This window comes from Metopolophium dirhodum, chromosome 1 (genome assembly GCF_019925205.1).
Source record: "Metopolophium dirhodum isolate CAU chromosome 1, ASM1992520v1, whole genome shotgun sequence".
NCBI classification, from domain to species: Eukaryota; Metazoa; Arthropoda; class Insecta; order Hemiptera; family Aphididae; genus Metopolophium; species Metopolophium dirhodum.
In genome coordinates this window covers 58,315,365-58,332,576 of record NC_083560.1, presented here as the reverse complement: position 1 = coordinate 58,332,576, position 17,212 = coordinate 58,315,365, and the positions used below count along the sequence as shown (strand labels likewise).

At 27.1% G+C, this 17,212-nt stretch overlaps 1 protein-coding gene across 3 annotated transcripts; it reads right to left on the bottom strand.

Moving 5' to 3' along the window:
* Positions 1-4,270: 4,270 nt before the first annotated feature.
* On the bottom strand, positions 4,271-9,907 carry LOC132936265 (nuclear pore complex protein Nup93-1-like). 3 transcript variants are annotated; one of them, XM_061002953.1, is made up of 4 exons: positions 9,795-9,907; positions 9,272-9,722; positions 8,261-8,337; positions 4,271-7,261 (listed from the first exon to the last, which is right to left on the bottom strand). In XM_061002953.1, exon 4 carries the CDS (start codon positions 7,248-7,250, stop codon positions 4,695-4,697), a length of 2,556 nt encoding a protein of 851 aa, XP_060858936.1. In that variant the 5' UTR covers positions 7,251-7,261; positions 8,261-8,337; positions 9,272-9,722; positions 9,795-9,907; the 3' UTR covers positions 4,271-4,694. The 3 variants fall into 3 exon arrangements, with proteins under 3 accessions (XP_060858936.1, XP_060858937.1, XP_060858934.1); XM_061002954.1 differs by having other exon boundaries at positions 9,272-9,635; positions 9,795-9,884; XM_061002951.1 differs by having other exon boundaries at positions 9,295-9,907.
* Positions 9,908-17,212: the final 7,305 nt, after the last annotated feature.

Sequence of the window (17,212 nt, the reverse complement as noted above, 5' to 3'; positions counted from 1 at the left end):
TATTATCTATGTCTGTGTCGGACAAATTCTAAAATGCGCGAGATTCTTAGATATTTCGTCGACTGATTCCTTATCTATTTACATAGAAATATTTGTAATCAATTTTTTATTTAATAAAATTTAATAATAATTTATTATTTTATTTTTGTTTTTGCATACAATAGTATAATACGTTAGTAGTCACTATCCATAAAATTAAAAACTGATCGGTCAATATTAAAATAAATAAGATTAAATCGGTAAACAGAGAAAAAAATAAAAAATAAACATCAAAACAATAAAACCAAATCAAAAACGAATAACTAAAGAAAAAAAATCATAACATAAAAACCAAAATAATGCCATTTTGGAATTTTGCTATCACCTATGTCCTATTTTATTAGACTTATAATAAGTCCTAGTTACATATACGGGTATTCAGATCAATTCAATACATTTTTACTTCATTATGCCTAGCTATATATTATATTAATAAAAATTATATTTATTTAAAGGTACATATTTTAATTATTATAAAAATATTGCCGAGTTTACTCTGCTGTACTAGTTGTCAGGTCCATTATCTTCCAAAAATTAAATACCGTTTACCTCCAATGTTCATTTTCCTCCAAATAATTTTTGGTCTAAACTATTTCCGTTTACCATCAAAAATTAAAATTTTTAGCCGATATTTAATCCAGCAACAAGTGGTATAGTGTTGTGCACCTAACAGGGCCTGCCCGGAAGGGTCTCGGCCCACTATTCTCTGTAAGCAACCGGCCATTATCCTACATTTAATGGCCCAACTTAAACTATTACATTTTTCTCAATTTTATTTCTACCAGTGGCGTAGCCAGGGGGAGGTGGTGAGGGAGTTGTAGCCCCCCCCCCCAAATGTTAAGAAAATTAAAAAATTATTTTAATGGTCTATGATAGTCGCTCAAAAAGTCTCATAATTGTATTTAAAATATTTAAAAATTTACTATAATTATTAACACTTTTCCATTATCTATCTGTAGTAGTACGTATTTAATGTGTGAAAGTGTAAAAGTTGATCAGCCCCCTCCCTCCTCCCCCCCGAAAAAAATCCTGGATATGCAACTGATTTCTACAATTCTACCTTTACCCACATTTTATAAGAATTAGGATTTAGGAACTATTTCTATGTTGATTACAAAGATAATGTAAAATATATCAATACATAGGTATAAATCAGTAACAGTATGACAAATCGAATATTATAATTATATATTTATATAATTACCTATGTGTACAATAATAATTTAGATAAAGTCTATGAGATGAGTTTTTATTAATGTCCAAAATATATTCAAACTTCAAAGCATTCAATATATCTTTTTCTATAGACATTAATAAAAAAAAAAGCATCTAAACGGGCATTAGATAGGTACCTAATAAAGCGCATAGACGATTTTTGATTATTATTAATTTGCTAAATACCCGTTCACAATATTATTAACCTGAGTCACCGATAAGGTTATTAATACATATACCTACACCATGGCGGCATATACATTTGAATAAATAGGCATATGTAAATTAAGCGAATGAAGTAAATTAAAAACAATAATCAAACAATTATCTTGGGCATGTATAGTGTTTTCATCATAATATAATAGAACCAATAGAGTTCACATTGAGATTCTAAAAAAATGTTTTCATATAAATATTCTTAACACGAATATTATTATACCAATAGGGTTAACTTGAATAAAAATTATTGCAGTAACTAAAGCAAATACTTCAAATCTATCTATATTAATAATAGAGACAATAATTAGGACAATATTTTTTTATACATTGAAAACGCAAGTGACCGAAAACAATATTTATATTTGTTGGTACTTGAGAGTTGAGAACTTCTTTTACAATATTTTTGTATTGGGAACAATGTACTGTTGAATAATTTTTATTCACAGTCTTTTAAATGAAAATAATATACCAAATTATAATAAGTTTTCAATTATTTGATCTTCAAAAAAAAAATGTGGGTAAGTGGATGTCGCTCTGCTGTAAAGTAGGTTATAAGTGACCCACTATTTTATAATGAATGGTATTACATTTGAACTCAGTGGTATACCTAATATCATTGTATACGAAAAACGATTGTGAGTGGTGACAATTTGTCAGTGTGGATATTTTATATTATATTTATATTGTTATTACTGATTATTAATACAGTAGCTTATAAGTTGAATTAATATTATAAAATTACAACAAAATAACTAAAATAATTATTCTTTGTTTTTTAATATGTAATTTCGTCCAAATAGAACTTAAAATAACTATAAAAATAAACTGTGTTTATGTATTTTTTAGATTTTTTGGTAATAGAATTAATTACTTACGTGGAACTTTATTTTAAATTTTAAAACCTTAGCTTTAAAATTTGAACATTTTATACATATTTAACTACTAAAAAATTTGTAATTAATTCTTAATTTGATAAATTTCGTCAAAATTCGAACTTAAATGATTATAAAAAAATGTGCCTTTGTATTTTTAATATTTTTCAACTGCTATTGTAACAAAATAGTAGGATTCTTGTATTAAATCTTCACGCTTTTTGGCCCAACAAATAAAATTGTGTTGACAATTATAGAAAAAAAAACTAAAAAAATTGAAAACTGACAATGTCCGTGAACAATTCAAAAAGAGTCAAAATATTTTCAAAATTGTATGAGACAATGAAAATATAAACATTCAGTAAAATTTTCATGTATATACAGTTATTCGTTTTTTAATTACAATAAAATAACAAAATCGTTACATGAGAAATGGAGTGAATATCCAATATTGTAATTATATGAACTTCAAACACTCATAAAAATTTAATTTGAGTTGCTTTTAGACATTTTTTTTTTTTTGATAGAGGTAGAAAAACTTATGAGAAATCTTATATTACTTTTTACAAACTTAGATTTAAAAAGAAAATTTTTTATGAATCTGTTGACAAATTGTATCAATAAAAATGCATCAAATTTAAAAATGATTTTGTACTAATTTGTAGTTAAAAATTTATAAAATGTTCAACTTGTATAGATCAAAATGTAAAATTTAAAACAATGATTCTCATAATATAGTTCAATCTAAAAAATATATAAGCATAGTTTTTTTACAGACATTATAAGTTCAAATTTGGACGAAATTACATATTAATACCAAGAATAACAATTTTTTGTTATTTTGTTGTATTTTTTTTTTAAACATTTATTGGATTGTATAATACAATCTGTAATTGTATATATATACAATACGTGGAGACGTGATGAGAGAAGTCACCCAGCAGTAACACTCTGATGCTGTAAATTGTAATTTAAAAATATTATTTGTGGCTAAATGAAACTTTTAGCATAGAATATACATTAAATAACTATTAAGAAAATCGAAAAATGAACTCTCTAAAGTACCATCTTGATTCAATTTGCTAAAAGATAAAATACTATATTATGTTGAAATCAAAGAACTCCTTCTGGTAAAAATGTTGTATACAGGATAAAAAAAAGGTGAATGAATAAATAAATAAATATTATTGTAAAACCACTAGCTTCCTCGTTCTGCTCAGAATCTAAAACTGTATGCATTTCATTTATTAGTTGATTTATAATTAATTTCATAAACCGATACTAATATGTATAGTAACCTATACTAGTCTTCTATCTACTATACTTAGACACTTAGTTTTCTTAGCATCACCATAGAAACAAATAAAAATAAAAATTTAAATAACGATTTTAGTTATTTTGTTGTAATTATTTATAATATTAATTCAACTTACAGCCTATAATAAATAATAACAATATACAACATCCAGACTGACTAACCGTCTCCGTTCAGAATTATATCATTGAATTCAATACAAAATGTAATACAATCCATTATACAGTGACTCACTTGTAACATACTATACAGCCAAGCAACATCCACTTACCCACTTTTTATAATTACCTATACAAATTAATAAATAATTTGGCATAAATAAAAGTAATAATATTATTAAAATATTACTATATTTATTATTATTATTATATTCATAACTAACTTTTTTTCTTTATATGAATATTTCTTAATATATATTTTAATTTTCCTATTCTATTATTTAAAGGAATCAAAAGATATAGGTATATAAATATATGTTAAATAAAATCTATATCTGTTGACAGCTGATATTGTTGTACCTTGTACAATATTTAGAATTTTTAAAAAATATACATATTTATGTTTGTGAGACAAAGGCATGTTCATGGAGATTATTAACATAACTCTGGTATTTACGAAACAGTTTGATAAATTGTTTATTACAAGGTCATTAAAGTCATAACAAATCAAACAGCTCAAAATTGGTCTAACCTTAGATAACTTTTAAACTTATAACATTTTTACCATGGTATAAAAAATTATTTACAAAATGATAATTAGAAAAATAAAAATAAAAATCGTTTACTATAATATTAAAAAAAAAACACAATTTTTTAACAAGGTTTCAATAAATATTAAATGGTATTATAAACAATGTGAGAATCTCAAAAATAAACAGTTTTAATAAAACTGCTACCCTTATTAAATAACAAATAATATATAATTTTAAAAATTTAAACTGAATGAAAAATATTTTAGTTAATAATATTATATTGTTAAAAAAACAATTATTAAGTTAATATACATATTTTATCATCTAAATGATTTTTTAGTTCTCAGCCGAGTTGCATGTTTGATGCATTATTTGAAATATATTCAACCGCATCAAGAGCAATATGTACCGGTAATTTTGCAGTGAATAAATATATAACTCTAATGGTTTTCTGAAGTTTCCATATTGTCCATCCAACCTCTGTGCTTTGATCAAAAACATCATTGTCCACTTCTTCAATTAATAAATCTTCTTTTATGGAGGTATTTTGATGTTTTAAAATTTTAGAATGTTCTTTACACAACACACTAACTAATAACTTTATTAAATTATTTATGTTTCTCTGTATAATTTCATCACAATTGGTGCAATTATTTAAACATCGTTTTGCATCTTCACTAGTTAATGGTACTAGACCTGTATCACTGGCCTTCTCAATGGCTAAAAGAAATTCGTACTTAGAAGAATAATAGAAAAATAAATACATATTACGTAAGACATGAAATGTTGACAAATTGGGACTAATATTTGGTTCTTCCTTAAGGTAAATCTTGTAACGGTATATATCATTGTTATATTCCTCCAAATATGAGTAAACCCGGTCATAAAAGTTTTTATTTACAATTTTACACTTGTCATCAGTCATAGCTTGATCAAAAACATCATAATAATTGTAAATAGCAAAACTCAGTATACTATTCAAAACACCGTATGCAGCCTTATATTTTGATGTAAAGCTATAGAGCTTAAAGGCAACTTCAAGTTTATTTATTTCCAGTGTTAATTCTAGTGTTTTATCAATTATAGCTGTAACAGTGTAATAATCGAAAATATCGTGTAAAATACTTACTGTAAAATTTTTATTTTCGGCCATACACCCAAACATATAATAACACATGTCCCCATCAAAAGTCGTTGCCAGATCTGCAACGCACTTGTGAAACAAGTTTTCAGTCAGAGTTGGACTTTTCACATTTCTTAAGAAATAATAATAATATGTTGCATAACGAGGATGGGTTGATTGAAACTTATTGCAAAATAATAAAATCAATCTTGTATAATTCAGAAGCACAAACTTAGTATCAACGTTCTCATTAGATAAAAACGGGGCTTGTAAATATTCAGGGGTGGCTAATAAATGTTTTTCGTTCAAAGCGATGGCTATATGCACGGCATGATTGGAAAACTTAATACTGTGATATAAGAAGTCTATAGCACTTTCAAACTGCCCAATCAAAAACAATAACTCAAAGTATACATGAGGCTGGTCCATGTAATGTTTACCGTTGTCCAAAATATATCTTTGTAACGAACAGTAATCTAACCCGTTTGGATCTTCCATGTACTTGCTTGCAAAATGTTCAACTAATAACATCCACAGCTTGTCTTCAATTGTCTTAGACATAGCTTTTTTTTCAATATTGGCTTCCACAACACCCAACAATGAGAATATTATTTTCCTGAATGCATTATCACACATTGGAAGAGTTCTGTAATATTTGTTTAATGTAACGCTAATATTGGAAGAAACACGTTCGGTAAAATTGGCTTCTTTCAGGTGAACAAAAACACTTAGTAATTCATCTAATGCTAAACCAGATTTTTTAATAAAATAGGTAGCAACATCCATTCTTCCACATCTTAAGCTGAAATAGAGCAATGGCCAAATTGATTGTTCGTCTACGTGAAAATCATTTAGTTGTGATGCCGGTCTGCCTGTGTTTATAAATACATAAGAGCTTATAATAGCTGCCATGTAATTACCGTCATTAGCAATATTCAAATGCCTGGTTTCTTTTACAAGAAAGGCTTGGTATTTATCTTCTAGATAGCTCTTTGCATTTTTAACAAGGTTTGTTTGATTTTCTTCCGAAAAACGTTCATTAAACGATCCATAAGGTGATTGTTGTGGGATTATATTGTACATGTACTTAACTACATTCCAAATATGTTTCACTGGTGCATTAGTGGCTTTATTCTTGTGTATGGTTTCCAAGAAAAATTCAATCAATTCATTGTTACCACATTCTTTTTGATTTATGTACGCTTGAACATCCCAAATAAAAAGAAAATTACCATCCAACTCATTGGGACTATTTAGGCTGGGATCAAATGTAAAATATGTATTTTTGGTAGTTAATAAGTTCTGAAGACAAAACGATACATCATATGAATCTGAAGCAAACTCGTTGTAAACTATATCTTTTTTAATGTTTTTCCAACTCGTTAGATGATCTTGTAAATAATTATCAGAATCTTTGTTATCATTTGCTTCTAAGTTATTGATATAGTCTTCAATGTGTCTCCCCATCAAGGACTCTACACTACTTGAATAGTCCATCACTGGTTTAGAATCACACGGTGTGATAGCATTTTTACTGAGTGTACATAATTTTTTAAGCACATTAGAATAGCCAGAAAGATCTATACCACGATTTGCTAGAAATTCTTTTGCGCATTGTTCACCATTCCCTCTATTTGACTGTTTCGGAGCATGATCAGCGTTCTGGCATAGCTGACGTAAAGATTTATGTATTTTTGTTACTGGCTTAAATGTATCAGTATCTTTACAAAGTGTTTGCCCTTGTAACAGTAGATAATCTAGATCAGAAGTAGCCATATTTTCAAGTTCTAAAAAAATAATGAAAATATTATTAAAATTAGGTAAGTTAAATTTAAAACCAATGAGTAAAAATTACATCTTGTGAAATGCAGTGGTAATTATTTTCATGTTAGGTATTTAACGCGATATTTAAAATTTTAATTTGATAATTAAATTTGTAAAATATTTAAATATACTTACATATTTTATAGGTTTTCAACTTAATTATAATTGTAACTTGTAAGCATTTTAACACTTTTCAATTGAAGAATACCTAACAAATTACCTACTGTATAATATAAATATAATAAGAAAACTTTATTAAGTTATTATTAGGACTCGGATTTGTATGCACTAAAAACCATAAACTATAAAATTTAAAATATGTTTAAAAATTGTCAAATATTAATTAAATTAAAGTATAGACTATAGTATAATTTTCTTTTCTTTTCAACATTTATCATAAAATATAACATACACTGGATAAGGGTTCTATACTTCTATCACAAGATAGCTTAACTGCTCTTAATTTGCAAAGACCTTTTTACATACTTTGTTTCTTGTGAACCTATTTGTGTATAATATTTTTTTTTTTTTTTGTATGGATTATAAATGTAATAAATTAATAAAAAAAAAAAGTTTTAATTTATAAGACAACAAAATATGACAGAACCATTTTAAAAAAAATATCAAAAACTAAAATGTTAAGATTCTTAAATGAAAAATTAATATGGATATTAGGTATAGAAAATGTTGTCTAATTAATTTAAATTGAACTATACTGACACAGATGTTTTGAATCTTAATCCTCTTATCTTGATAAAGAAGTCACATGAACTGTTTGCCAGGTGTCATTTCATATTATATATTATTTTTATATTGGCTTTAGTGTGATGTAAGCAATTAGACTTTGTTTTATGATATGGTATTAATTGGTGATATTTAAAAATAGGTACCTATAATTTTTACCAATTCAAAGTTATGGTTAAAATATTTATATTTTAATAAGTGTTAAATAATATACTTACTTATTATTATTGTTTTTGTTTTTAATCCACAGACTGTGTAACTTTTAATTGATCAGATGCATTTCAATATTATTATTCTAAAAATAATAAATATTAGATTAAACATTAAATAATATGTTTGTGCTATATCAGGGATGGCAATAAGTAGCATGCGAGAAATTTTCAGTGGCACCCAAAAGACTTTCATGTCTATATATATTTATATACCTTGAAAGCAACAGCTAGTGCATATTAACTAGATATAAAAAGACAATATGAAGTAAAATGTTTCCAACAATCAATAAAAGTTGATTTTTTTAATAATTTTTTTCTATATTATTTTCATCCATTTTTCATTTATATTTTGTAAAATTTTTCTGTGTTAACAAATACAATTAGTCGCGTGACTGAAATTTTCTATTGAATTGTTACATAAATTGGGACGTTGAACAAATCCTATTCGCCATTTCTGTTTCATATAATAATTAGAAAAAATTGCAAAATATTCTATGTAAAAAAACTAGGCAACTGAAATATTGAATTACAAGATAAAATTGAATAACAAGAGGTATTCATAGATACAAATAGTATGTATATTAATACAGTTAGTCACAATTATATTATTACTATGGACTATAGATGAATAATTTATTTGAAAATGTATTGAACATTTATTTTCTACAACAATGTTTTGCTAACTCAAAAGTAGTTTATAATTAATTGGTAACAAATCATGATGTTAAGAGGACGTCACAGTGTTGTTTCCGGTCTCACAAATGTACAACATAGCAAAAACTGTTTTACGCGGAACAACTTTTCTTGGACCATATTTGTTGTAGAACTACCAAATTTTCACAACACGTAAAGAAGAACTTTATCTGTGCAACAGCGAGCTCTTTTTTTAATAGCACTATCCAATCAATTTTTATAAGCAAATGAAAAAAACATAATAACGAACTGTTTAGAAGCAAATAACTTTTATTGTATTATTGTTTGTCTAGTGTCCACAATAATTGAAAAGTGGGTACTTACCTAGTATATATTTAAGTTTTTACCTGCCAACCGCAAAACAAATCAAATCGGTAATTTTCGTTTATAATAATGAACGTTTATCTTCAAAAACTGGACGCCAATTTTTGGTCGAAAATTTGCAGTATTTAAACCACTAGCAGTGGCTGGGCAGTGGCTGACTGAACCATCGCCAATCCGCCGAATCCGCCATGCGGGCATTTCATAGATAATATATTATCTATGGGGCATTTACGTATTCTGTACGACGTGATAACGGCAATAAACTGGCCGTGTCACGGAAAAAAATCACTCGAAAAATTCCTTTAAAAACATGTTTGCGCGTTCCAATAACATGGGTTACCGGGTGGTTTGATCACAAAAACACCTACGAACAAAATTGTAGAGGAGATTTTTATCTGGTTCCGTGAGAAGCCCGATTTTTGTAATTTTAATTTCTAAGTCCTAAAAATAACTTTTGAAAAATTAAAAAAAAGTGCATTATTAATCATGATGTTTTAAAGATATCAAAAATCGGGCTTCTTACGGAACCAGATGAAAACCTCCTCTAAAATTTTGTCCATGGGTGTTTTCACAATAAAACCACTCGCTAACCCATATTCTTGGTACGCGCAAAGTATGTTATACGAGAAAACCGCAGAAAACTACGCTCGTCAAGTGCTGCGCCCGTAAGCAGTGGCAGTGTTCGATACTAGGTGTTCATACAACCACCCCGCGCGCGATAACGGCAGTACCGCACCATGGTCAAAACAGGTTTTTATCGCGGCTGAGCGCCCGTACATAGTTCATAAATAACCAAATAATTATTATTATCAAGTAATAATAAGTATAGAAAATGATTATTATATTTGTGACAAAATATATTGTTTAGTTTGGTTCGATTTTATATTTTGTATTCGTATCCGAATTCTATACAAATAAAAACTATACTCCTGTTCTTCAAGTAATAGTAGTAATACGGTTTAATGAAGCGGTTTACAGTAAGAATACCTATTATAAAAATCGTAAGGGAGAACTTTTTTAACAATCGTAAGAAATCCGATTTTTGATATCGTATTCCAATCGTCCAATATCGCATAGTAAATTAACAATTTTTTTTAAACTTTTTATCGATTAATTATTTAATTGATTAACAAAAATATAAAAATCAGACTTCTTACGATTGTTATAAATGTTCTTTTCTACAACTTTCATAATAGGTATTTTTACTGTAAACCGCTTCAATAAGCGGTTTTAACTCGTACTTGAATTACGAAACCATGTTTTTATGCCATATTTTGTTCGTATCCGAATTTTATACAAATAAAAACTTTACTATTGTTCTTCAAGTAATACGGTTTATTGAAGCAGCTTAGAGGAAAATAACCTATTATAAAAATTGTGAAGGAGAATTTTTTTAACAAACGTAATATATCCGATTTTTGATATTATATTCAAATTGTCCAATATCGCATGGTAAATAATTAATTTTTTTTTAACTTTTTATTGATTAATTATTTAACTAATTATATAAAATATAAAAAAAGTTGGGTAAGTGGATGTCGTTCTGCTGTACAGAAGGTGACAAGGGGGTCACTGTAATGGATGGTGTCAAATTTGAATTCAATGATATAATATCGTTGAATAAGAAAAACGATTCTGAGCGAAAACGGTCAGTCAGCCCATGATATATTACCAAGTATATTTGATGATATTATTGTGAATAAAGTAATTTATATTTAACCTATTTCCGTGGAACCTTGTTTTAAATTTTCAATCCTTAGCTATAAAAGTTGAACATTTTATAAATTTCCAACTACAAAATAATTATTAAATTTAAAATTTGATACATTTTGTCAAAATTCGAACATTAAATGCTTATAAAAAAAATTGTGACTATGTATTTTTAATATTTTTCAACTGCTATTGTAACATTTTATCAGGAGCCTTGCATTAAAATGTCACGCTTTCTCACCAAACAAATAAAATTTTATTAATATTTATAGAAAAAAAAAACTAAAAAAATTGAAAACTGACAATGTCCGTAAACAGCTCAAAAAGAGTCAAGTTATTTTCAAAATGTTATCGTGTATAGAAAATGCTAATATAAACATTCAGTGAAATTTTCAAGTATCTACAGTCATTTGTTTTTCAATTACAACAAAATAAGAAAATTGTTACATGAGAAATCGAGTGAATATCAAATGTTGTAAATATATGAATTTCAACGCTCATAAAAATTTAATTTAACTTTCTTGTAGACATTTTTTTTTTGATACAGTTAGACAAACTTGTGAGGAATCTTGTATTACATTTTCAAATCTTAGATTTAAAAAGAAAATTTTTTATGAATTTCTAACTCAAAATAATTTGCAAATGTTCGTCATTTTTACGTATTTTGTCAATATTTGAACTTTAAATGCTTAAAAAAATTGTGACTATGGATTTTTAATTTTTTTCATCTGCCATTGAAACAATAACCTAGGAAGGAGCCTTCTATTAAATTTTCAAGCTTTTTTAACAACAAATAAAATTTTATTGATATTTATAGAAAAAAAACTAAAAAAAATGGAAACTGAAAATAAGTCAAAATATTTGGAAAATGTTATGGTGTATAGAATATGCTAATATAAACATTCAGTCAAAATTTCATGTACCTACATTTGTTTTAGAAAAACAAATTTTGCGTAAAAATTCCCGTTTTTCCTTATTTTTCTTTTGTTTTTCACGTCGCTTTTGAAAACTACTGGGAAATGTTTACTTTTGACTACCCAAAGTACCAACTAGATTCACTTTCCTATCAGAAAAGTTACTGTTGAAGAAAATCCAAGCATTTCTACTGTCCTAAAAGGTGATGACAGCCAAAAAAAAAAAATAAAAAAAACACACATCATTGATGTAAAATGAATACACTCATCGCTTCGCTCAGAATCTAAAATCGGGCTTCATACGATTGTTAAGAAAGTTCTTCTCTACAACTTTTATAACAGGTAGTTTTGTTGTAAACCATTTTAATAAGCCGCATTACTTGAATTGTCGAACTATTTGGGTATAAAAAAAAACAAACACTCGAAAACCATTTATAACAGAAATCATACAATCTGAGCCACAACCAGGTAAGTGGTACATATAAATTGAATATAATGAACCAAATAAAATTACAGATGGAATTGAGTGGGTATATAATATTTTATGTTTATAAATAATTTTAAAGAGAATAATAACTGCAATTCGCCTTCTACTTCAATTTTATAATAATATATCAGGAGCCTTGCATTCAATTTTCACGCTATTTTACCAAACAAATAAAATGTTATTAATATTTATAGAAAAAAAAACTAAAAACATTGAAGACTGACCATGTCCGTGAACAGCTCAAAAAGAGGCAAAATATTTTCAAAATGTGATGTATAGATAATGAAAATATTAATATTCAGTAACATTTTTATGTATCTACATAGTTATTCGTTTTTGAATAACAACAAAATAACAAAATCACTACATGAGAAATCGAGTGAATCCATATTGTAAAAACTTGAAACGCTCATAAAAATTTAATTTGATTAGCTCGAAGACATTGTTTTTTGATAAAGATAGACAAACTTATAAGATTACATAAAATACAACTTACATTTTCAAATCTTAGATTTAAAAAGAGAAATTTTTATGAATTCTCAACTTAAAATAATATGTTAATTTTCGTAATTTTTCCGTATTTTGTCAAGATTTTAACTTTAAATGCTTATAAAAAAAAAAAATTGACTATCTATGGATTTTTAATGTTTTTCAAATGTCATTGTAACAATATAGTAGGAGCCTCGTATTAAATTTTCAAGCCTTTTTATCCAACAAATAAAGATTTATTGACATCCATAGAAAAAAAAGTGGTCCCTCTGCTGTACAGTAGGTTACAAGTGGGTCACTGTAATGGATTGTGTTAAATTTGAATTCAATGATATAATATCATTCTATAAGAAAAACGATTCTGAGCGAAGACAGTTAGTCAGTCTATGATATTACTAAGTATATTTGATGATATTATTGTGAATAAAGTAACTGACAAAGTTCGTAAACAGCTCAAAAAGAGTCAACATATTTACAAAATTTTATGGTGTATAGAAAATGAAAATATAAACATTCAGTAAAATTTTCATGTTTAAAATTTAAAAATTATTTTGTAGTTAAAAAATTATAAAATGTACAACTTTTATAGCTAAGGATTGAAAACTTACAACAAAGTTCCACGTTAGTAAGTTATTCTGTAACCAAAATATCTCAAAAATATAAAATCAGTCGGTGTGCATACCCCTTAATGTATGATATTATTAAGAACTAGTTTTATGATGAAATAAAAAAATGTAGATGTCACTCTACTGTACAGTGATACACAAATAATAAAAATATGTTACGGCGTTATAGATAGACAATTATACTGTCGTGTAACCATATTTCCAGTATCTTTCATATTATGTAGGGTTCAAATTTTAAAACTCAAAATATGCAAATAATATACAATAAATATTCCTTTATAATACGTATAATAGAAATATTTTAAAACGTAGATGAAATAAACATAAAACCATAAATAATCTCTAAAGAAAAATTGAATAAAAAGGGTAGGTACTAGGTTACGTTAAGTTAGTCTCAGAACTAACATAATATTATTATGCTTAAGAGGTTTGAATAGTATAGAAAAATTCTTTTAAAATTAATTTTTATATTTCCAATAATCTGGTTTATTGAGCGGTTTGAGAGTAAATACACCTATTATTAATATTGTAGAAGAGAAGTTAATCTATGTTATTTTAAAAGTCAATTTTCAATACTTTGATTACTAAACTCAATAATCCAAATTCAAAAAAGAAAAAAAATATCACAAGTTTCAAAAGTTAAATATTGGACATTGAAAATAAAATATCGAAAATTGACTTCCTATACAAACTTAGATAAACTTCTTCTCTTTAATTAGTATAATAGGTGTTCATACTGTAATATCACTCAGTAAACTATATTATTGGAAATACGAAACTAAGCTTCAATGTTTCACTAAAATTCACATTTGTAATTACTAATTGGTGATAGTAAAATGCTGCGTTACTGACATGTGCGTGCACATAGATAATAAAAGAATGGATAGGACATGCCTATACCAGTTCCATATGGGGCCGTGTGCTTTTTTGGGGAAGAGAGAACGTAAAGAGAGAAAGACGATTTGGGGCTTTTTAAGGTTATGTGCAAAACTATTTTATTAAATAATAATGATAACATGATAGTCAGTTATATTTAGATATTTGTCAGTTTGTATTTTGATTGTTGTGCCACTTTTGCCTGGAAAATTACTCTAAACTTTGTTAAATATTTAAAATATTTAAAATATTTATTATTATTTATCAATTATCATATCAATGTCCTATCCATTCTTATATTATCTATGTGCGTGCACGTGTGGGTGTGCTCCGCTATTTATTTTATACATAGTCACTCACACTAGTTATCACTTACTACGCACACATTTACACGACCGGCATGCGCACAAATATAAAATTGCCTATATTGAACTCCTTAGAAACAGTCGGTATGCATACCCCTTAATGTATGATATTATTAAGAACTAGTTTTATGATTAAATAAAAAAAAGTAGATGTCACTCTACTGTACAGTAGGTTACAATAGTGGGTCAATGTATAATGGATGGTATTAAATTTGAATTCAATGATAGTATAATACTATAATATCATTGTATACGAAAAACGATTCTGAGCGGTGACGGCTTGTCTTCAGTGTGGATATATTTTATATTATATTTATATTGTTATTACTTATTATTAATACGGTAGCCGGTAAGTTGAATCAAAATTATAAAATTACAACAAAATAACTAATATCGTTATTCTTGGTTATTTTATGTAATAACCTCCAAATTTGAACATAAAATAACAATAAAAAAATCTGTGTTTTTATATTTTTGAGATATTTTGGTTACAGAATAACCTACTAACGTGGAACTTTGTTGTAAGTTTTCAATCCTTAGCTATAAAAGTTGTATATTTTATAATTTTTAATTACAAAATAATTTTTAAATTTTAAATTTGATAAAAGTTGTCGATAATCAAACTTTAAATGCTTATAAAAAAAATTTTGCCTATGTATTTTTAATATTTTTCAACTGCTATTTAAGTAATATAGTAGGAGCCTTGTATTACATTTTGACCGCTTTTTAGCCCAACAAATAAAATTTTATTGATATTTAAAGCAAAAAAATTAAAAAATTAAAATTTTAAATTGTCTGTAAACAGTTCAAAACAAGTATAGGAATGTTAAATAAGTATAAAAATGTTGAAATTGTTCTTATATAAATACTCATATTCATGATGGTCACCCATTGGACAACTGAGTAAAAAAAACTAAAAAATAGTGAAGACGATTTAAAAATATTTTTTAAGTGATCACTAAAACAACTGATAATTTGGACATTAAGCTTGACCTATCTAGAAGAGTAAATTGTCAAATCTATTAAAGAATGAAGATTATTACAGAATGTCCATTTTTATATTTCATATTTAGACTCTATTACAAACTCATTAAATAGTTGATTTAATCAAAACAACGAGACTCCTTATAAATCATGTCTCGGTGAATTCCTAGTGAAAAAGTTAATTATTCTAATTAGTTAACTTCAAGATATTGTAAATTATTTTAAGATATAAATTTAATTTAAAAAGGTAGGAAAGTGGGTGTCACTCTGCTCATCTGCTGTGCAGTAGATTACAAGTGGGTTAGTGGGTAACTGTAGTGGATAGTGTTAAATTTGAATTAAATGTTATAATATCATTGTATACGAAAAACGATTCTGAGCGAAGACGGGGTCAGTCATGATATATTAGGTATTCTAAGTAATAGTGAAAACATTGAAGATAAACAAACTGAATTTATTGGCAATTTTTATTTTTTTGGTACTTTTTTTTTCTGTTTGATTAACAGGGAACGGGTGGGAACTGTATTTCACAATACTGCAGTATTGTGCAAAGCATGCCACCAGGTCCAGTAACGTTTATTCACCATCTTAAAATGTTATACTTAGGTGGGGGCCTCTAACAGTGGCGTATATACGAATTATTTTCACTGTGGGCCAATTTATCATCTATCACTAGTCAATCATAGCATGATTAACATAGCCATAATCATACATTTCTAAGGGAGCTGGGTGGTTATAATTATAACATAAACAGTACAAATACAAATTGCGCAATTCAATTTTATAATTATTATGTCAAATTAATTTTTTGGTTCTTTTTTTAAAAATATTGACAGCGTCATTTATATATTTTTATGTTATCTTACTATGAATTTAACATCAAAGTCAATAAGTCATCAAAGCAAGTCCTGACAATCTAACATTTCCTTGTTGATTCCTCAAAAATGATTTTATCAACCGGCTAACTTAATCATGGTGAAAAACTGTAAACAGTGTAAATATACATGCAATGCTTTAATTGAACCTGCAATTTCACTATGGGCTCTGGCCTAGGGGGCCTCCCCCCTATACACGCCACTGGCCTCTAACCACCGTGAAAAGCTGGCTTTTGGCCCACAGAATTACACCACATTTACCTCTTGCCTGCCTTTCACGCTCTGCAGCCTCCTTCTATCCGAGTATCTTTTCCACCGACCACCATCCTTCTAAACACTAGCCTCTAATTTTCTGCCAACGCTTCAATCCGTCGTCTCCTCGACGTATCTTCTGGAAGGAGTTCCTGCTACGGCCCCAGAATGATATCGGGCCGATCATTCTCGGGCCGTTCACGTTAGTACCTTGAATAATATATATAGAGCGTAACTTTATTATAATACAATATTATATATTTAATTTGTTAATTTTTCTTTGTTAAAATGTCAAAATATGTGTTAATAAATAAATAATAATTGTTTACAGATTTGGAAAGGGTTAATACACAAACATTTAAA